The sequence below is a fragment of the Pseudonaja textilis genome, chromosome 1 (genome assembly GCF_049901715.1).
Source record: "Pseudonaja textilis isolate UNSWEBS1 chromosome 1, rPseTex1.2, whole genome shotgun sequence".
Classification (NCBI taxonomy): domain Eukaryota; kingdom Metazoa; phylum Chordata; class Lepidosauria; order Squamata; family Elapidae; genus Pseudonaja; species Pseudonaja textilis.
Window position 1 is genome coordinate 183,127,892 of NC_141990.1, and position 22,796 is coordinate 183,150,687.

A 22,796-nucleotide genomic window follows, 5' to 3' on the forward strand; every position below is an offset into this window, starting at 1 on the left:
ATAGGCTCCAGGTACTACTATTTCAAGTTCATCATAAAAATTCTCCGAAAACTCTTTGCCACTCTTTGACAGCAATAGACGCTCTTATCGAACATAAGGAACACTGGGAAATGTAGTCAATCCGTGCTTGATAGCCTAGAACGCTGCTGTTAGGTAAGCGAGAAACCGCTCTTCGGGCCACATTTCTCTTAACTCTTTCCTTCCCAAAGTTGACTGCTTGGACTTAACATAAGCAACAATTCGTGGGTGCGGGGAGGAAGTACCGCCTTTTGTCTTGCTTCTAATTGGAGGACAAATTAGCGGAAGTGGCGTAATTCCTGTAAGCGGGCATATGCTCTGGTGGGAAATTGGTGGCTCGGGTAAGTTACAAGGCCGGCTGGCGCGAGGAGCGGGCTTTCCGACGTCGTTTCCTCGCAGCCGGAGCTCTGGCTTCTTCTCCGGCTTTGAGCCCTCCACGTCGATCGCCGGGGGTGTGGGAGGCGGGCAGGGGCGGGAGCGATGGGCCAACGAGCGTGGGGAGAAGCTTGGGTTTCCCGGCTGGCGGGATGATCCGAGGAAACTTCCCCAAACCACCCGCAGCTCCCCAGAACCGATGCTTGTAGGAAGCGATTCGGTACTTTGTTGCAACGCGTGTAGGTGTGTGCACGTCTGAACGTGGTCGTACGCGATCTCCCTTTCCCCGCCTGCAATCAGGCTGTGTGGGAAGTGCGCTGAGTTGCCTATTGGTGCCCCAGTATCTCTGCTTCCCTTGTCCTCGATGGAGAAGGTGATCCGATAAAAACCTTGCCAATTCTAACAACAACAACAACGGCGCCAGTCAGTGATATTTGTGATAAATTTTTAAATGTTCAGTTGACTTGAGTTTCATGTTTAATGAATAAAAGAGATCATCGTCATCATCTTCCTCCTCTATTATTAATAATATTATTCGCCACACAGTCAGCCAGATGTTCAGACTGGGTTTGGCATTTTTGTCTACCTTTAAAGTCCTTACCAAGGACCTGGGATAGGCAAATCTGGATGTTTGGTGATGTTATGTTATTATTATTATTATTATTATTATTATTATTATTATTATTATTATTATTATTATTATTATTATTATATCATTACACAGTCAGCCAGTCATTGAGACTGGCTTTGGCATTTTTGTCTACCTATCACTCACTCCTTACCTGGCAAACTTGCCTGCTAAGTTGCTATTTTTCCTTTTTTTTTTTTTCCCCTGACCATCAGCTGTTCTGCTGTGCGGGGAGATTTAGATTAAGTTAGACAGTAGGAAACCATTGGATTTCTTGCTTTCTAGCTAATCTTTAGATCTTTGGCTCTGCTTTTAAGCAGAACCAAACCTTCCTTAGGACAAGCTTCTATTATTCAGTACAGGCTCAGGTAGTCAATGGCAGAAAGATAGATCTCTGAGTGAATCTGTGATTCTATGAGCAACTCAATCTGCCTGCCTGCTTTGCCTGATTTTGGGTAAAAGTTGCTCTCTTTTTATAAAAAAAAATCAATATTTATGTAAATATTTATGATATTTACATACAAGCCATGCCCAGCCAGTCACATGACCACCAAACCACACCCACAAATTTGGCCACACCCACATAACCGGTTATGAAATTTGAATCCCACCCCTGCCTCCGTGTGTTTGTGGGGGGGGGAGAGAGGGAGAGAGAAGTTAGAGCAGATCTCTCTCTCTCTCTCTCTCTCTCTCTCTCTCTCTCTCCCACCAACATCAGCAAGCCACCGTCAGTCAAAATTCATATTAGTGGTCCCTGGGATTTAAAATTATGAGGTTGGTGGTCCCTGAGATCCAAAAGGTTGGCGAGCCCTGGCCTATATGGCTCCAAATAAAATTGAAATCCAGTGACTACTATTCTGTTCCTTTCAGCATTATAATTATTTATCTTTTAGCCATTTCCATTTTTTCTAAAAAAAAAAATTCAGCACTGACTGTTTTGGAGGATTAAAAAAAAAAAAGATTTTATACAGGTAGTCTTCGACTTATGACCACAATCGAACCCATAATTTATGTTGCTAAGTGAGAGATTTGTTCAGCGAGTGTTGCTCCATTTTACAACTTTTCCTGCCACAATTTAAGTGAATCACTGCACTTGTTAAATTAATAGCATGGTCGTTAAGAGAATCTGATTTCCCCATTGACTTTGCTTGTCACAAGGTCGCTAAAATGGATTACATGACCCTGGGACACTGCAACCATCATAAATATGAGTCAGTTGCCAAGCAACCAGATTTTAATCATGTGACCATGGGGATGCTGCAGCTGTCATAAGTGTGAGAAACAGTTATAAGTCACTTTTTTCAGTGCCATTGTAATTTTGAACAGTCACTAAATGAACCGTTGTAAGTTGAGGACTACCTGTACTGGCTTGCTGGACTTTTCTTCTTTACTTTCCTCTTGGCCATGAACAGCAAGTGTTGCAGATCTTTTCTTGAAAGTTCTGTGCTGATGGGACTGAAACAACTTAGAACTAAGTCAGTCATCCTCTTCTACTTTGTTGACCCCAGCTTGCTTTGTGAGAGCAATACAATTTGCCTTTATTTTGGGCAGATCTTTTATAGCAGCAAAGCCTTTCAAATCACGTATGAAATCAGGTGGAAGCCACCAAACACCCTTGTTAGTGGCTTCTCATTTCTTGTGAGAAAATTTGCCCCTGATATCTTCATTATCTGATCTTCAATCGAAACATTTAACAGATGTTCTATTTCTTCAAATTCTTTGTCTTGTTATAATAAGACTTTCTACACTTGTTCTTTAAAAAAAACCCCTGGCTTTTATATTATTAACATTTCTTCTGATTGCCCATGGTGTCTCTTCATTTAAGCAGAAACCTGCACAGTGTCACATGTTCTTTTGTTTCTTTTCAAACCACTGAGAATTTCAAGCTTTCTTCAGTCAATAAAGCTTTTCTTTCTCCACTTGAAACGTTATTACCGCCGTGCTTCATTCTCACATCCTTTTCAGCATACAGATTTATTAAGCGGGGGAAAGTACACCTTAGCAGTAATAATTAACAAAATGTAAAAAATCTAAGAGATGCAAAAAAACACTAACCAAATAGTGCATGTACGGCACACGTATTGGTTTGAGTAGGCAGTAAAAACAAAGCAACAAGCCATTGCATTCAGCTGGAAAGAGCTCGCTATGTTCACATATCATTTCTTATTAGTGCAGAATTAAAACTCACGCAAAAATGGAGGGTTTTTTTTGTGTTTTACACACATTGTTCTCTTATTTATCAATCATGTATGACAGTGGCCCCCAACCTTTTGGGCACCAGAGACCCCTTCCACGGAGAGCAGTTTTTCCGTGGACTGGAGAGGGTGTGGTTTCACGTACTGCCTGCATCCAGCAGATGGGGCTTCATTTGTTTGTGTGGCCTGATTTCTGGCATGCTGTGGACCAAGGCCAGTCCATGGACCAGGAGTTGGGGACCCCTGATTTATGAGCAAAATCTTGTATATTAACATGCTTTATGAGAACTATGCTTTGAAAGCTCAGATACGTATAGATTAAGGAGTCAAATTAATTAACTGAAAAGCAGATAATTGTTGACAGCAATATTAGTTTATGGCTGCTTTGTTTTTTGCCTTAACAATACCAGAAACCTCATTTGTTTTCTCTATAGATGAATTATTTTTGCTGTAAGAATAACAGTAATAATCCACATTGATTTTGGAACGCTTACATTGGAAATTCAGAGTTTTAAAGTGGAAGAATAAGAGGGAATGAAGAGTAGCAGAAATGAATGTAAGTATTTTTTAAAATTTAATATTAAATTATACATTTGATGAATTCAGCAAATCTACCTCATTGATATTTTGGGGGTTCTGAATGTGCAGCTTTTTGCCCAGGCTTTTGATGAGGAAGATTGACACCCCTTTTCTTCCTTTGTTCCCATCAGCAACAATTATTTTCTCTGCCAACTTTCGTTCTTTGCTTTGTGTTTTGCATATTCTTATTGTTTTAAGATGCTTTTTACAATTTGTAAACTGACCAGAATCATTGAGAGTCAGGTGGCATATACATTTAATATATTATGGTTGGTTGTACAGTCAACCAGTTGTTTAGACTGGATCTGGCTTTTTTTATCCATCTATGAAGTCCTTCCCGAGGACTGGGATAGGCAGATGTTGTTTGATGGTGTTAAAGTTATTGTCATGGGATGTAGATCCATGGTGGCACAGTGGTTAGAATGCATTATTGCAGGCTAACTGCCGACTGCCAGCAGTTTGATCCTGACCGGCTCAAGGTTGACTCAGCCTTCCATCCTGCCAAGGTCAGTAAAATGGGGACCCAGATTGTTGGAGGCAATCTGCTGACTCTAAATGTCTTAGAGAGGGCCATAAAGCACTATAAAGCGGTATATAAGTCTAAATGCTATTGCTAAGTATGCTATTCCAAGTAAAGCTGCTTTTTGCAATTGACCAGTGGTGATTTTGGCAATGCAAGAGATGTCCAGATGATGCTGCAGAGATTTTGGAATTGCACCTAAGGCACATATAACTGTTGACACTATCTTTGCTTCATTTTGCCATAGTCGTTGTACTTCTATTGTTATTTTCATTATATCATGAAAACTTAAATTTAAAGAGAGGGCATGTGAGTAATTATTGCTGGTACTCTTTCACAAGCAGTAACCTGTGACTAGGATTTTGGAGGAGGTGTATGCTAGGTCAAACCATGTTTATCTATGACGACTGGCAGGGACTGTAAGGGGTTTCAATCAACATTTTTTCAATGGTATCTGACAACTGTAGGAATTTAACTTGGGACTTTTTGCATGAAAAGCATGTATTCTGCAACTGTATAAGCCTAAAGAGGACTACAACTCCCAGTTCCCAGTCTATCCCCTTAACTGACACCAATTCTCTCAATGTTTATAGATGTTTCTGAAGTGCTTATGTGGAAGGCAATTTGAGTCTACGGAAGTATGATTGAAGCCCAAACACTAAATTTTATCTGAGAAGAAATGTTTACTTACTCATATTATGCGTTACAATCTCTATTATGTAATAAATACTTTATTGAGAACAGTTATATAGTTGTTACTACTTGGTAGTTGGCTAACTGCAAATTTTACTGATGTTTTATGTCAAGTATTGTGTTTTGTTTATTAAAATATTTGTAGCCTGGCTGTTACCTTAAGGAATCAGAGTTGGTTACAATCCATAAACTAGAATAATAAAATGAAGTAAAAACAAACAGTATAAAATTTAACACAGTAACATTTATTACATTATTATGCTACTTACCATTAAATAATCTCAAATCAATTTATAATAGAATGTATTAAAATAAAGTGTAATACAATAATAGAAAGATATAGATTTTTCCAAAAGAGGGCAAGGCTGGTTTAAAATAGCTGGTGCAATATTAGCACATTTTGTAAGGATCACAGGTACAGTATGGGATTGCATATACATGAAAAACAGTCATATTAGTTCTTTGTGAGTGTATTTTGCATTTCAGTTCTCTTAAGAATATTATGTATAATTTAAATAACTTATGTTTTAAAGTCTGGATCTAGCTGTGAAAGGAAGGAAGCTTACCATACTCGCCAGAGAAGTGCCTCCCCAGAAGACAGGTAAAATGTCTTTTTATAAGGAATGCAGTAAAAACTCACTAGAAATAATAATAGATTGTAATGGGGAGATGGGAGGGGAGAGGATTTCTTTAATATTTTAAAACAGTGGCCCCCCAACCTTTTGGGTACCAGGGACTGGTTTTGTGGAGGGTGGTTTTTCCATAGATCAGGCATGTGTGTGGTTTCGTATGCTGCTTGGGTCCTGCATGTGCATGGATGTGGCTTCACTTGCTTGCACGGCCCAGTTCCTGGCTGGCCACATACCTATCTTAAAATAGATTTAAAGTATTTTAAGATTTGAGAATTCGCCTACCAGTTAAAAAGCATTTCTACAATGGTATTTTAGGCAAGTAGTAAATATGACAAACTGATTGTTAGCAGAAGTGGTAATACTCAGTTTACCTGCAAGGATTAGTCATTTTTGATTAGCTGAGAATCTGGTAGTGGAAATACGTCATCTTTTTATTCTAATAATGTTTTGGGATAGGAATCATTTTAAACCTAGATTTGCCTCCCTTTCAGACAGTTTTGATATTTGATAGAAAAGAGGTACGTAGAGGGGGGATATTTCTTTCACTCAGATCTAGAGAACCAAGACAACTTCATAAATTGACAGCATCAGTTTTGGGTCTTCTGATCAAAGAAGGATGCAAAACAACAATGCTATAATTGTATGTAATTTGGTTGATGGACATGTATGTCTTTCTCGCACACATGCACTATATACATACCAGATTATCTGCCATGAGCTTTATTAGATACTTCATCAATACCATGTTTCTTCAACAATACGGCCTCCACCAATAGGAAGGCCCAGCATGTTTTATTAGCATAAAATCAAATTAAGTCCCTCCCTCCAAATTAAGGCCTATATTAAACATGCGAAGTGGGGGGCAATGGTGGGGGGGGCTTGCCGTTAGGAAGTAGTTTTGTTGCATACCCGGATATAGTGCTGCCTGCGTTGACTTTGGCATTGGTGGGGCACTTCGTATCAGGAGACCTTCCTCCACCGTTGCTCTCCCTTCTCCCTTGTTGCCGCGGCGTTTAGAGCAACGCCGCGGCGTCTGACACAGCAACGCGCAGCCAGCCAGGGCTCCTCCCTGCAACCGGAGCCCAGCAGAGACACTCGGCTTCAGGTGCTCCTGTTGCTGCCTTCCCTTCGCCTTCAAAGGCAAAGCCAATTCTTTTAAAAACGACACCCTACTAACGGTACGACAAAGCCTCTCCCCTGCCCAAGAGGGCAGCCCAACCCCATGTGGGGAGGCAAATCTCCCGGGGCCGCAGCGCAGGATCTGCCCACCCCGGGAGAAGCACCCAGCCGCCATCCCTGCCTGGCGCTGTGCAGAGCGCGAAGAGCTTCTCCTGGGGCGCCCAGCACAGCTCATAGGCAGGCCCTCCTGCCCAGCAGCGGAGCTCTCACCAAGGCAGCGAGCACCTCCCCACTGGACCCTCCGCTCATCCCACCAGGGCTGCGCCAGAGCTGTGCGGGCTGTGCAGAGCCGGGAAAGCAAGCTGCGGGTGCGCGCCCACCTGCCAAGCAAAAGAGCCGGGCCAACCTGAGCTTGGCTTCCTTCCCAAGTCCCTCCAGCGCGAACCCGAAGGGGCCAACAGGAGAGGCCGCCCAAGGCAGTGATAGTCCCCACCCATCCATGGACAGGGAGGCAAGGCGATAGCCTGCGCCACGTCCTCCTCTGAGCTGAGCCCCGCCGAGTTAGTGCCTCTGCCTGATGCCCATTCTGCTGCAGCGTTTGGAACTGCCGGCGCATTTGGAGATGCATGGGGACGGGCTGGGCGAGGGGTAAAAAGGACGGGCAGCTTCGGGCTCTCTCCGCCGGTCAGGAAAGCAGCGCTGCCATCACCTCGACTCCCTGTCCGTGGATGGGTGGGTGCTATCACTCCCTCGGGCAGCCTCTCCCGGTGGCCCCTTCAGGTTCGTGCTGGAGGGATTTGAGAAGGAAGCCAAGTTCAGGTCAGCCTGGCTCTTTTGCTTGGCAGGCGGGCGCGCACGCTTTCCTGGCTCTGCGGCTCGCTTTCCTGGCTCTGCCCAACCCATACGGCTCTGGCGTGACCCTGGTGGCATGAGCAGAGGGTCCGGCGGGAGGCGCTCGCTGCCTTGGTGAGAGCTCTGCTGCCGGGAAGGAGGGCCCACCTGTCAGCTGCGCTGGACGCCCCAAGCGAAGCTCTTTGCGCCCTGCCTGGCGCCAGGCAGGGATGGTGACTGGGCGCTTCTCCTGAGGTGGGCCGATCCTGCGCTGCGGCCCCGGGAGATTTGCCTCCCCACGTGGGGTTGGGCTGCCCTCTTGGGCAGGGGAGGCTTTGTTATAGTAGGGCGTCATTTTTAAAATAATTGGCTTTACCTCAAAGGCAAAGGGAAGGTGGCGACAGGAGCGCCTGAAGCCGAGTGTCTCCACTGGGCTCTGGTTTCAGGGAGAAGCCCTGGCTGGCCGCACGTGGCTGTGCCAAACGCCACGGCGTTGCTCTAAACGCCGCGGCAGCAAGGGAGAAGGGAAAGCAACGGTGGCGGAAGGTCTCCCGATACGAAATGCCCCACCAATGCCAAGGTCAACATCCAAGCTGTCACTGCCCGCCCACCTGAGGTTGCAAGGGGGGGAAATAAGTCACCCCCGAAAAGACAGCCTAGCCGTTTTTTCGGGGGTCAAAAAAAAATAAGGCCCAGCCTTATTTTGTAAGAAACACGGTAGGTATTTTTACAGGTGTTTCTGTCTCTAGCTTATTTTCTTATGTTGCTGTTATTAAATTGACACCTCCAATCCAAGATTTATACCTTTTAAAGGTGCACTAACCATTTTCCCAGTGTTCCCATGGATATTGGTTTCTTTATCTTCTCAGCAGAAAATTCTGCTGTTCTAAGTATATTCCAGTTGTAGAGAAATGCTAAGTGAACGTAGCTGAGTTCACATAGAATCTTCTTCAGACTTACACAATTAGAAGTGGAGCCAATTGAAAGGATGGAAATCAATCTATTATGTTGTGAATACATTTCCTATTCTGCCTATTCTGATCTGGTGCCTCATTAGGATTCTGCTCCCTTCAAGTCCCATTTCCAAATATTTGTACAGAAACCATGGAAATATGTTACGTATATGAACATCAGATATATTGAATATGAATATCCAGTTATGAATGTTGTTTATTCCTTTGCTTCTTTCACTGTCATAATCAAAATGATACCTGTTTTGAAAGAATTGGGGTAGCAATAGAAAGGATGAGAAGGAAAGGATGGATTAAGTTCAAGATTTATGATGTAAATCTTGTAAAACTGATGAACCAAGGAGTAACTGAAGGACATACATAGACACCGAGACTTGTTTAATTACTGCAAATTATATCAATATTTTTTCTTATTATTTTTGCATACAAAGTAAAGTTTTGTGCAATACAAAGTTGACAGCTGAGGAACATTTGAAACCCACGATTCACTTTCCAAAGTTACATAATCCATTATATATTTATTTATTTATTTATTTATGCCTGCGGGTCAGCATTGTCTCCTTGTAACTGTCTAGCAGCACTTTTGGGGAAGTAGGCTTGCCAGTTCCTTCTTCCTAGGACTGAGAAAGGTGACTGGCAAGCTGGCTTTGTGCCTAAGGCAGGAATATACAGGTAATACTTGACTTACGACCACAATATATGTTGTTAAGTGAAAAACTTGTTGAGATTTGCTCTACTTTACAACTTTTCTTGCCACATTTGTTAAGTGAATCCCTGCAGCTGTTAAGTTAGTTACACGCCTGTTAAGTAAATTTGGCTTCCCTGTTGACTTTGCTTGTCCGAAAGTCACATAAGGGAATCACATGAGCTTGGGACACTGTAAACCATCATAAATATGAACCAGTTGTCAAGCATCCAAATGCAAATCACATGACTATGGGGATGTTGCAACGGTCATAGGTGTAAAAAAAAAATCATGTCACTTTTTGTGGTGCCGTTGTATCTTTGGTCACTAAATGAAATGTTGTAAGTCAAGGACTACCTATATTCACTGTTTCCTAATTTGCAGCCTGGTGCCTTAACCACTACACCAAACTGGCCTCTCCACATATTTCTGTGATGTGTTTAACAGATAATTGCTAATCAAGTTTTGCTCTTAATCCATGAATAGGTTCATGGAGCGTAAAAGGTCTCAATCACCGCAAAGCAAAGGCCATTTGGAACACAGAAGATCTGACAGAGAACATTCGGGAAGGGGACTTTATGATGACAGATACCCAGAACCAAGGTGAATAACAAATGTTTCTAAAAATTCTGAACTTTGTGTTAACTGCTGGTGGTATTTTGTAAGCTTTTATAGAGTGCGTCAATTTGGATTTTGCTTAAAATAGGTCCTAGAACTGGTGAATGGTAACTAAGGACCAGCTTCTACCATACAGCGGTCTCCTTATTGAACTCCTCAACTCGTCTATCCCCCCCCCCCGATACTTTCCTTGATAATATACAACATATCTTGTATAAACTCTCTGTGCATTATACTTAGATTCAATATGTTCATAAACACTCTGTCCAGTCGTATATATTCCTTCCATAGACATATATTCTGTATATTCATAGATATTCTGTATATCCATATAGAGTTAATTTTTCTTTTGGTATATCTGTATATATATATTTATACTTCATTGCTGTTTTGCACTTCTGATTAGATGCTAACTGCATTTTGTTGCCTGTGTTCATGTGCAATGACACTAAAGTTGAATCTGAATCTATAGGCGTCATATTTAAATTTTACTTTTTCTTTCTTTTGTACTTTGAACATGTAATATGTAGGGGTTTTTTTTAAATTTCAGAAGGAGAGAAAGACAGGAGAGGGAGAGAGAATCTGATTGGAAGAAGTACAGGAAGTCCCGATCACCTGATAGAAAAAATGATTCGGAGAAGTCAGGAGTACAGGGCTCTCTTTTACGTGAGGAACCCCCTCCAAAGAAAAAGAAAGAGGAAGTGGATCCAATCCTTACCCGTACTGGAGGTGCATACATTCCTCCAGCAAAGCTCAGGATGATGCAGGCACAAATAACTGATAAAAACAGGTATACCAGAATTTTTTAAAATTATACATTATATTAAATTAAATACATTAAATTAAATTGTTAAATTTTAAATTAACTGAAAGTTTTTTAACAGAAATTAGATTTTTAAATGCTATGCTCAAATAATAAAGGAATAGAAGCACGAGTAGGTGCAAGGTGCAAGTTGACATGACTGATGTCAGAAAAATCCTAATTATGTGAAAGCAAGACTGCTGCAACTTTATTTAGAAAAAGCTTCAAAGATTGGAGTTTGGTCTCAATTTTTCATGCTCAGATGGCTGAGTCATCATTATTGTGACAGTTTTGCATTGGAATAAATATCGTTTCTTAATGAGAAGGCCAAATTTTTCTGCTGGGTGAAATAAAATCTGAAGCTCGAATTGTCCTTCCTGATTTTGTTGACCATAGTTGATAATACCCTTTTTTGCAAAGCATAAATCATTGTTTAGCATTCGTAATAATGTTGCTTGCTGTAGTAACTCTTCTTAACGTATTTTGCGTTTGTAAAACTGAACTGAGAGATGTGTCACTATGTTTAATGCTCCAGCTGACTGTCCCTTTTGCTCTAGTTCTTTGCTTTTTGCTCATTAGTAAATTTGTATATTTTGAAAAACAGCCTAGCCTATCAAAGAATGAGCTGGGAAGCACTGAAGAAATCCATCAATGGTTTGATCAACAAAGTGAACGTTTCAAACATTGCCAATATTATAACTGAACTTCTTCAAGAAAACATTGTGAGAGGCAGGTAAGCATGAAATATGTACAGAGCAATCCTTTCTGCTCGGTTTAAACATGTGTTAATATTGATGGATGTATATGAAACAATATTAGGGATAGAGAAAATGTGGGACATGCCACATTGTGACCTGGGTCGTGGCTGAAGGTAAAGAGGGAAAAGACAATGGGGAGACTAGAACGGCCTCATTCACCCTGTAAAAACCCTCTTAACATCTCTGCAGATTTAATTTAAAGGTGTTCCGAGTCTTCACTGTGTCATTGCAGAATTCCTGTTAACTTAATGGGTTTGCTCAGAGTTTGAAGAAAACACATTTTAGGTTTTTTGCACAACCCATAGATCTGGGCTTCTTGTTAAAAATACTCTACAATGTATTTATAAAGGCTCCTGCTTAAGTCAAGCTGATATGTTTATTTTAAAATAAGAATGGCTTGCTAAAAATTTGTGCAAGTTTGCAGATACCGTAAATTGAAGATTTGTCCTTCGCAAATTCTTTTGAAGTCAAGATGTTTTATACATTTTGTGGGATTCTAATTCAGATATCAAGTTAACTTTAAAGCATACACCGTGACTTCTATAATGGGTTTTTTTTTTAAAGCCAGCTCTTAAAAAAAAAAGATATTAACTGGAGTTCTGCTATATTACAATGGCTATTTTCTGATCCATGACCACAAACTAGTTTGAATGGAGATGAAAGAATTATGACTGCCTTCTAACTGTAGTGCTCAAAAATCAAACAGTTTTGGATGTATTTATTTTAATTCTTAAGTGTTCTTTTGTGCACTGGATTCCATTTTGCAATCTTATGGTATTCAAATACTGTAAAAAGTGATGAAATCTGTCTGATTAGGTTCTTGAGCTTTTCCATTTATTGCATTAGTAGAGTGACTGAATAAAAATAAAGCTTGTGTTTCATGGCAGTTTGTTCATGTTACATAACAATCCATTTACCCTCTTGCTGGTTTTTCAGTCCTGATAAGCTGTTGGGAAAATGAGTTTTCTGTCAGTGTTCTTCTTTGAGGCAGGAGTAAGTAGCAGCCTCTGATGGATTCCTAATCCACAAATATCCTGTCATGCTTCTTCTAAGTGCTTAATTAAAACACAGATTACCAGGAAGTATCTTTATATCTGCATTAGGAGGCAAAATATACTTGTTGAACTTAATTTACTTCTCTATTTTAGTGCATTGATGAACCTTGTACATTAATGACTTTTGGCTTGCACTGATAAACTTTCTCTATATGGGCTGTAGTTATGCTATTCTTCCTAATGGATGTAGGTAGCAGAGTTATCATTATTCTGAAAATTACAAGGGTAGTAAGTTGTTACTTTAATTATACAGATGGTCTCAACTTACATCTATAATTGAACTCCCAACATTTCGGTTTCCGAGTGAAACATTGGTTAAGTGGATTTTGACCCATTATGCGACCTTTCTTGCCACAGTTTTTAGGTGAAGCACTGCAGTTGTTAAGTTAGTAACGTGGTTGTAAAGTGACTCTCCATTGATTTTGCTTGTGAAAGGTCGCAAAAGGTGATCACGTGATACAGAGACACTGCAATTGTCACAGTACGAGTCAGTTGCCAAGCATCCAAATTTTGATCACATGACCATGAGAATGTTGCATCGGTCATAGGTGTGAAAAACCATCACAAGTCACTTTTTCAGTGCTGTTGTAACTTTGAATGGTTACTAAATGAACTGTTGTAAGTCGAGGACTACCTGTATTTAATTTGAAATGTTTTGAATCTATTTTGTCTGATGGAATGGCATTACATATTGTTTCCAGTAGTATAACTCCATTTGGTCTCCACTAGAACTGTAAGACTCAAAAATACAATAGGTTTGATAGAAACCCGTGCTGCTAAATGGAGACATGAATGAAATAGGTCAATGACATATTATACATAGTTTAATTTCAGGCTTGAGAGACATGTTGACAACATTGACATAGAAGAGAGCAGGATTTGGGAGATATTTGTAATGAAGTTTCTTTATCATTTTGCCTGGAATTAAGTGTTAGTTATTCCTTTCTGAGACACTATTGGAAATTAATGTGTAATATCACAATATAAACTTACAGCGTGAAGAATAGTAGCCCAGATGAAAAATCTAAAATTGTCATAGTGAATATTGTATGTTAGGCGATATGATAGTTTTGTAATAATACAGTGTGATGGAGAAAAGCCAATGATCGTCTTCAATCTATCATGTCATATAATTTAAGGGAGCCTGGAAAAAGATGAAGTCTGAATTTAGATGCATTAAGTTGTAGTAGCAAAAATGGATTTCTTTACCTACTTCTTCCCAGTGCAGCCCCTTCAGATTCTCTTCCCCACCACCACACACACACACACACACACACACACACACACACACCAAAATATATTTCAGAGAGTCAGAGCTGCTTGCTGATTGGGTAGACTGGTGGGGCAGATGGAATATCCATACAGGGAAGTCTATCAATCTGATGAGACTTAAATCTCTTTGAAAGCCTTTTAAGGAGCTGGGAGCAGTAAGGAAGTTCATTTCCACATGCTTTGTTGTCTGCATTTAAACTTAGATTAAATTCTGTTTTTTTTTAAAGGGTCTTTATGTCTCTCTTCTCATTTATAGGGGATTACTAGCAAGATCAATTTTGCAAGCTCAGAATGCTTCCCCCATCTTCACTCATGTATATGCAGCAGTTGTAGCCATTATCAATTCCAAATTTCCAAATATTGGGGAATTGATTCTGAAAAGACTCATTTTAAATTTTCGTAAAGGATACAGAAGAAATGATAAGGTATGGAAAAAGCCATTGGGGAGGTTAATTGAATAAGGTTAAGTCTATTAAATTCTTTATCTTTTGAACTACCTTAGGGAAATATGCTCAAATCAAACTTATTTCCTCATTAGTGTATTAATGGGTGCAAGGTATGTATGAGGAGATCACAGAGAAGAACAGGCCATATAATATTAATTTTTACAGGAGTAAATATCAATTGAAATTCAAAGTATTTTAATATAAAAACAAAATGCTTTATGTGCAACAAAATTGAAAAAGTATTGATTTAGTACATTCGGTTAATTTTTTAAATGGTTGCAAACATATGCAAGACTGCAAAGTATTGCTCTCTTTGTGTCTGAATATATTGTATTTTTTTGCCATTGTAAAGACTAAGAACAAAAAAGATCAAATCATCCAGAATATAAAGAACAAATCCATATTAAACAGAAGCAAATACTTGCAGTTCCGTAGCATAACAGTGAAGTGACAGTTGTATAAGAACTGGCTTATAAAAACGCTTTATTTTTTACATTGTTGTACATAAACAAAAAACAGACAAACCATATTATGGCTTGTTAAAGTTTTTGAGCCAAGCCATAACATTGTGTAGTTATTAAGCCACAATTGTGCAATACAATTTCTAAACCGATTGTAAATTAAATCATAGTTCAAGTAGGCCCACTAACTTGATCCCACTTTTTCATTTGATATTATTTTTTTGTCTCTTTTCCAATAAAACTAGTAAGGGATAGGCAATGTCTCTTTTTTTAAATTGTAAAATGTTATATACTTCTGTGAGCCACTTGAATCCACCCATGCTAGCATGAACAACTTGTAGCCCATAAACTCCCTCTCTGTGTCCTATCCAGTCTCCTCTGTCTTGCTCAAGAATGACAGTGTGATTTCTCATAATTTTGAAATATTAAATACATGAAAATGGATATAAGACTTAAAGTCAGGTTGCAATTAAAAAACCAAAGAAATCCCCCCCAAATATATTCCAGATAAACTAGTCCTATATATCCACAACGTGGCTTTACTCGCTTCATGACCTTGCAGTTTCCCCAAACATTATGTGTGGCATAATATTTCTCATGCTTCAGTAGGTTGTTCACCCTGGCATAATTATAGAAAAATAAAGCAATTTAGAATAATATATGTTTTTGTGTTTTGTTTTACAGCAACAGTGCCTGACAGCTTCCAAGTTTGTTGCACATCTTATGAATCAGAATGTGGTAAGTTATTTGTAGTAGGTTCATCATAGTCTAGCTTTTGATACTTATAATCTTTCCATAGGAACCAAAAAAATGAGGAATTGTTATCTATTGATGTTTTGTAGCTCCTTGTCTGTCCAGATTACTTGTAATATGCTAAACTCAACCTGAATCATGTCAGAATCAGAACCACAATTTAGAACCACAATAGACAATTAAGAGCTGTGGTCACGCAGCGGTTAGAATACAGCATTACAAGCTAATTCTGCCCCCTGCCAGGAGTTTGATCCTGACCGGCTCAAGGTTGACTCAGTGTTCCATCCTTTTCAGGTCGGTAAAATGAGGAGCCACATTGTTGAGGGAAATATGCTGACTCTCTAAACTGCTTAGAGAGGGCTGTAAAGCACTGTGAAGCGGTATATAAGTTTAAGTGCTATTGCTATTAGTGAGATGCAAGCATTATGCTTTCTGCACTCAGTCGTCATACATATTTAGGTAGCTTTCCTAATGAAATGATTGAAGAATCAGTCATACATTCTAACATTTATATTTGAGACGGCAATCTCATTTTTAAGGTAGTAAAGTCAATGCACGTTTACCTACTAATATCACAGAATTAGGACTTTCTCAGAAATAAGTAATTGTTTATTATATATAAGCTTTCCCTAAGTAATGCAGTTGTTAAATGAGACATCATGTGACCTGGATAGGCTCCCAACCTCACCTCTGCCTTGGTCATTAAGAGACACACCATGTGACCACAACTTGTGATTTTACTGCCGGTTTCTCCGTTAATTCTGTTTGTCAGAAGCTGGTAGTAAAGCACACCAAATGGTGGTGATGCAACCATAGAAATTGCGATGATCATAAACAGCTGCTGATTATGAAGCACCCTGATCTCACTCACTGACTGCGGGGATGCTTTAAATCAGAGGTGTCAAATTAGATTTCTTTGAGGGACAGATCAGCATTCTCCTTCACAGGCCATGCGCCGGGGTGGGGGGGAATGGGACGGACGCCTCCTGCAGCACCCTGCTGGCCAAAATGAGGCGCAGGGGGCTATGCAAGGCCCTGTGCCTCATTTTTTGTCTGAACGGCCTCCTCCAGCACTCTGCCAGCCAAAACAGGGTATGGGGGAGGGTCTCCCCATGCCCTGTTTTGGCTGCCAGAAGCACCGTGGACCGGTCCTTTGCTATTTCCAGGCCCTCCCCATGAGCCAGATTTAAGCACCCCATAGGGCAGATTTGGTTCGTGGGCCTTCAGTTTCACACTCCTGGTGTAAATTATAAGTATGAGGACTGGTCATAAAAGTTACAGGAAGGTCTCAACTTACAACCATTCATTCAGTGAACGTTTGAAATTATCAAAGGTGCTGAATGAATGATGGTTATGAGTGATCCTCGAAGTTCTGGCTGTCCCAGCAGCCTTGTGATCATGCGATTGCAATCTGGGCGCCTTAGCAACTGCTTCACAGTTAAAAATCAGTTGTTGTGCCATGTGATCATGTGATTGCCATTTGTAACCTTTCCTTCCAGCTTCCACAGAAAGTCAATGGGGAAACTGGAAGGAAAAGTTGCAAGTCGCTGGGGGAAGCCTCCTTTATCTGCACAGCCAATCCCTCTGCATTTCTGCCACGCTGGGCACACACCCAGACCTCTTGCTGCGGCTCCCTCACACCCTCCCCAAGTTTTCCCATGCCTTCCTTGCGCCATCCCATATCTTATAGCAGCCAGTTGCCTGCCTGCCAGCCTAGGACTTGCAAGCTGCCTGGGACTTGCAACAGGAAGTTGCCTTACCTAACAACAGTGAAATTTCTTTAACAAACAGCAAACAGGATTGCAGGAATTGCCATCAGCTAAGCACCCTAGGGTGGTGAGCTTCACAATTGCATCACTAAGTGATGGGAAATTTGGTCCGAATTGCTGTTATAAGTTAAGGGCTGCTTTTACATTTTTGGCGCCATCATAAACAGTTGCTAAAAAGGATAATTAAGCCAGGATTACCTGTATGGCTTTCCTCCTTTACAAGCAAATAGACACAATTTTCAGCAGCTTGGGCAGGGGGAGACAGGTTGCTAAAGCTCGTCTTGAGATCTCCTAATCAGGCATCCTTATGATCCTTTCCGTAAGAGGTTTACCCTTTCTGGGCTAAGGTGTGAGCCCTCATATTTTAGAGTGAACCCCAGAAAGGTTTATGGAGATTCTTAGTCATCGAGATCATGGTTTGTTCCAAAGATGCTTTTTTCAAGAGGCAACTGGACTTCCATGGGTTTTTTTTCTTTGAAGACTTTTCTAAGCTTCTTGGATGAGAAGTGAAATGTCTTCAAATTAAAAACAAGAAAGTCCAGTCGCCTCCTGGAAAAAAAGCACCTTTTATTGGAAAAAGGCCGGGCATACCACCGATACACATTATTATTCAAAAAAGCTATGAATGTGCCGAAATGGAGAGGCTCACGCTTAAATTAAATGGAAAGGAAGACTCAGAGTACTACCTGGTTTGGGATAAATGGTACAGCTGGGTGTAAATGCTCACGTAAGAAAAAGAGTGTATAGAATAAATGAACCCAAGAAACATATATAGCTGTATATATTGAATGTATAATAATAGCGGTCTCAAGTTTCTCTTCTATTACATAAACATTATGAAGATTTCATTGATTAAATAATACAATTATAATCTGGTAGAAAAACCGTGTTTCTCCAACAATACGCCCCCCCCCCATAGGAAGGCCCAGCATGTTTTCTAGGCATAAAATGAAATTAAGCCCCTCCTCCCAAATTTAGGCTTAGTTTAAAACATGTGAAATTGTGGGAGGAAGGCAGGGGGGGACTTGCCATTAGGAGTGTCCCACGGGCAGCTACGCCTCACCATCAGCCGCTCCTAACAGCCAATCATGGTGGAGCACGGAAGGCTCCCTTACCGCCACCAAGCGCCTTTGCTGCAGACCTGGGTCAGCCGGCGGGCAGCGTCAGCGTGGATGTCCGGCAGTGTTCCAGCCACTTCTCAAGCCTCCGTAGCTTCCACGGTTCCCACCAGTGCTGGTGCCTCTCTTGCCAGCGCCGTCTCCAGCAACAGCATCTGAGTTGCTCCCGCTTTTCCCCCATCCCCGTAACAACAGGAAAAAAAAAAAAACATTTTAAGGTACCTGGGAGTGCCGCGCTCTGCATTTTGGTTTAATCCCGAGAAGCTGGGTGGGCGTGAGAAGAGCCGAGTGAGCATCTCTGCTGCTGCTACCCTTGGTGTTCCAACCTCAGGCTCTGCAAGTTTGCAAAAGTCCTGGTGCGCAGCCCGTTCCTGCATTCCAAGTGCCCAGGCCGAGCTGCAGCTGTCCCTCTCTCGCCAGCGCCATCTCCAATAACAGCGGCAGCAGCAGCGGGAACCATGGAAGCGTTTCAGCCACTTCTCGGGTGGGGGAGCTGCCTCTGTAACTTCCATGGTTCCCGCTGCTGCTGCCGCTGTTATTGGAGATGGCGCTGGCGAGAGAGGGACAACTGCAGCTTGGCCTGGGCGCTTGGAATGCAGGAACGGGCTACGCACCAGGACTTTTGCAAGCTTGCAGGCTCCGAGGCTGGAGCACCAAGGGTAGCAGCAGCAGAGATACTCGCTCGGCTCTTCATGCCCACCCAGTCCCTTGGGATTAAACCAAAATGCAGCACGCAGTGCTCCCATACCTCAAAATGTTTTTTTCCTGTTGTTACGGGGACAGGGGAAAGCAGGAGTGACTCAGACGCTTTTGTTGGAGACGGCACTGACGAGAGAGGCTCCAGCACTGGTGGGAACCGTGGAAGCTACAGAGGCCTGAGAAACGGCTGAAACGCTGCCGGCAGACATCTCCGCCCGCCCGCTGACCCGGGTCTTCAGTGCTTGGTGGGGGTAAGGGAGCCCTCTGCGCTCCACCATGATTGGCCTTTAGGAGTGGCTGGTGGCGAGGCATAGCTGAGAAAGAAGTTAATTCACCCCCCAAAAGACGTCCTAGCCGTTTTCTCGGGGCTCAAAAAAAAATAAGACCCGGCCTTATTATATGAGAAACACGGTAGTAGCATAACATGTGTTATTTATTAATTAATATGTAATCTACAAGAGATAAGGAATTCTTGCCAATTACTATTTATTATTGTTTATTATGAAATATCCAATCTATTATCAAATGTAATAGAAAGAAACTTGTATCTTGTTCTATTTACACATTTTTTATTTCTGTGTTTGTGTTTTTTTAATTTTTTGTAAATAAAATATATTTTAATTTTTTTAAAAAAAGACAAAGGAAAAAAAAGCACCTCTTTGCCACCATTCTCCATTATATTTCCCATCTGTCGGCAAATAGTTGTACAAAGGCAAAATGCATATTGAATTGGAGCGAGTCTTTCTAGCTGACTGTTGTTCATGTTTTGCTTCAAACAATACGCCTTGCTAATTGTCATTTCCTGATCTAGAGAATTGTTATAGCCATATCCCGTTGGACCTGACTTTGAACTTTGAATACTTCCGACTGCTTTGCTCTTGATGGGATAGAATGTCTTAAAGTCAACCTGTCTTTTTTCTGAGCTCGCTGCACTTCTTGCAGTAATGTTGTATTTTATCAGCTATTTTAAGATTTTTACCAATACTTGCATTGTTTTCCTATTAGGCTCACGAGGTTTTATGTTTGGAAATGCTCACGTTGCTCCTGGAAAGACCTACAGATGATAGTATTGAAGTAGCCATTGGGTTTCTGAAGGACTGTGGCCTCAAGTTAACAGAAGTGTCACCCAGAGGTATTAATGGTAAGTAGGCAATCCTGGTACGTTCCTCTTTGATTCCTGAATTAACAGTCCCCATCTAACTGATTTTACCTCACAGCCATCTTTGACCGCCTTCGCCACGTCCTTCATGAATCTGAAACTGACAAGCGTGTCCAATACATGATTGAAGTCATGTTTGCAGTGCGCAAAGATGGATTCAAAGATCACCCAGTGATTCTAGAAGGACTTGACCTCGTGGAGGAAGAGGATCAGTTTACCCACATGTTACCTTTGGAAGACGAATACAATCCAGATGACATTCTCAGTAAGTATGATTTTGAAATCAGACGTGGGCTTGGTGTGATTTAGAAATATGCAAGAGCCTAATTTCAGTGTTGTTGTTTTTTTCTCCTTTTGGGAAGATGTCTTCAAAATGGACCCTGAATTTGTGGAAAACGAAGAGAAGTACAAAACTCTGAAAAAAGGTATGTGGGTTCAAGTTCTTGATTGGGCAAGGTTGTTTACTTCTAAGGTACTTCTCTGGCCTAAATGCTGCTGACTTAATCCAATATGAATTTGTTTTTTTGTAATGTAGAAATCCTGGATGAAGGTGACAGTGACTCAGAAGCAAATCAGGATGCTGGTAGTAGTGAAGAGGAGGAGGAGGAAGAAAGAGAGGAAGACGATGTGGATGAAGACGGTAAGAGTTCCGTTTAAACTAAGTGGAGTAAACTACTCAGAGCTCTAGGTAATACACTATGGCCGGATAATAAATTCGATTTATATAACATCTATTTAATTATCACATTTGGAAACCACCCATCTCCTTCACAATGCAACTCTGGGCATTGTATATAGAAGACTTAAAAACAGGAAAAAGGTATAAATATTATAACATAAACCAGATTAAAACAAGAATAAAATATTTAGAATTCAGAATTACAAAGCAGGGGAGGGCCTTCAAGGCACTTACCAGCCCCATGGTCATATACACCTCCATCTGCCCCAAGCAAGTTGTCAGAGCCAGGTCACTGGACATTTCTGAGAGGCCATGGGAGAAGGATTTTTCCAGGAGCAGTAGCAGAGAATGCTCTCTCCCTGGACCTCTCTAGGCAAAATTCTTTAACTGATGGGTCCACCACATGCCCCCCCTGTCTGACTGGGTGGGACGGTCTGGTGTAATGGGGTAGAACAGCTTCGCAAGTACCCAGACCCAATGCCATGTAGGGCTTTAAAAGGCCATAACCAACATCTTGAATCGAACATGGAAGCAGACCAGATGTTTTTAATGTGTTATTTTGGGGGGAAATTTATATGAACATCGTAGGCCATCTTTGTTGTGCTCAGAAAATGTACTGATTTAGCAAAGGTGAATCTTTGTAGATAAAGGCTGATCAGGGCATTTCTGTGTGTGGTTAAAGCTTTTATAAAGTTTATTCACTTGAGGTAAAACACTTTTTGAAAATTAGCTCCTGTGCTAATTAATCTACTTTTGAAAATCTTGACTTTGTGTTTCTGCTGGAAAAGCAGTACTGATGTTTAAAAAATGGAAACCCAGTATTGTCTTGATTATAGTTGGAACTAGCATACGTACATTTTATTTCATTTTTGCATTCCATTTTACATTTCTTTCAACTGTAAACATTAGCTTTTTTTCTTCTTATCTACTTCTGTCATTGCCAAAGATACGTATTTTATTTATTTAGAAATTTTATATAGCCAGCTACTCTCACAACAACTTTAAGTGGCTACCAAGCAATAAAAACATAGTATGAAAAAAAAAGAAAAGAAAAACAATAATCCCACACACACACACACACCTGTCCAGCAACAGCACACAGTCTATTGAACCATTTGATAGGCTCCATCCCACTCTGGGCTCCCCAGGCCCTCTGACAAAGCCAAGCTTTCTGGTACTTACGAAAGAGTGGGCCAGTTTAATTTCTGAAGGGATGGTATTCCAAAGGGAGAGAACCACCAAAAGTGGTACTTTTGTTTTACATTTCTTTTCTTGTTCTGCATTATTTTTCATTACAATTCTAAATACAGTTTTATAGAGGAGTATGGTAATTTTGTTGGGTTTTTAATGGCGTGCCTGAGCCAAATATTAAATATAGTAATACAATATGTATTCAGTCAGCCTTTAAAATCCACATAAGATCCACAAAATTTACTACAGGGAATAAGATTTGTTTAAAAGTATTTCCCTTGAAATCAAATTTTAAAACTTTAATCTTAACTGAATCTTGCCTATTGCTAACACTGACTGTTTACAAAAGTACTGTATAAGTGTAGATGTTATTTTGCATTTATCGCCCTATTATGGTTCACAAACAAAGTAGCTTAGCGTATTTTGATAGTCTGCAATTAATATCTGTAAAAATATTTATACAATAGAAAAAGGTTATACAGAAATAGAAGAACACATTGAGGTGGATGCTGAATCTGAAAAATATTGTTTTTTAAACAGTAGGAAAGCGTTGTTTGTCAGACCAAAAAAAAAAAAAAAGATGGTAATTACTCCAGACTGTCATCATGAACAGAGCTTATTTAAACACTCTGGGTATTTATTTACATTAAAACAGTTTGTTTAGTTATGCATCAGACCATGATGAAATCTTACCTCCTGTTCTATTGCAATTGTTATGTCTTGTTATGGATAGTATTCTTAGAGGGATAGGAGAATTCCCGCTCTTTGAA

General features: G+C 40.7%; 1 protein-coding gene across 2 annotated transcripts in view; it reads left to right on the forward strand.

The window, feature by feature from the left end:
• Positions 1-222: 222 nt before the first annotated feature.
• The window catches only part of CWC22 (CWC22 spliceosome associated protein), a 44,355-nt gene continuing 21,781 nt past the window's right edge, over positions 223-22,796 (forward strand). Inside the window, exons 1-12 of one of the 2 annotated variants that reach the window (XM_026696966.2) lie at positions 223-359; positions 3,651-3,772; positions 5,542-5,609; positions 9,733-9,849; positions 10,415-10,654; positions 11,271-11,399; positions 14,008-14,176; positions 15,343-15,396; positions 20,003-20,138; positions 20,215-20,421; positions 20,519-20,581; positions 20,692-20,796. In XM_026696966.2, coding sequence (XP_026552751.2) covers positions 3,767-3,772; positions 5,542-5,609; positions 9,733-9,849; positions 10,415-10,654; positions 11,271-11,399; positions 14,008-14,176; positions 15,343-15,396; positions 20,003-20,138; positions 20,215-20,421; positions 20,519-20,581; positions 20,692-20,796 — 1,294 coding nt within the window. In that variant the 5' untranslated portion in view covers positions 223-359; positions 3,651-3,766. Of the gene's footprint in view, positions 633-3,650; positions 3,773-5,541; positions 5,610-9,732; positions 9,850-10,414; positions 10,655-11,270; positions 11,400-14,007; positions 14,177-15,342; positions 15,397-20,002; positions 20,139-20,214; positions 20,422-20,518; positions 20,582-20,691; positions 20,797-22,796 lie in introns of both variants that reach the window. The other variant, XM_087919879.1, reaches the window with a different exon arrangement.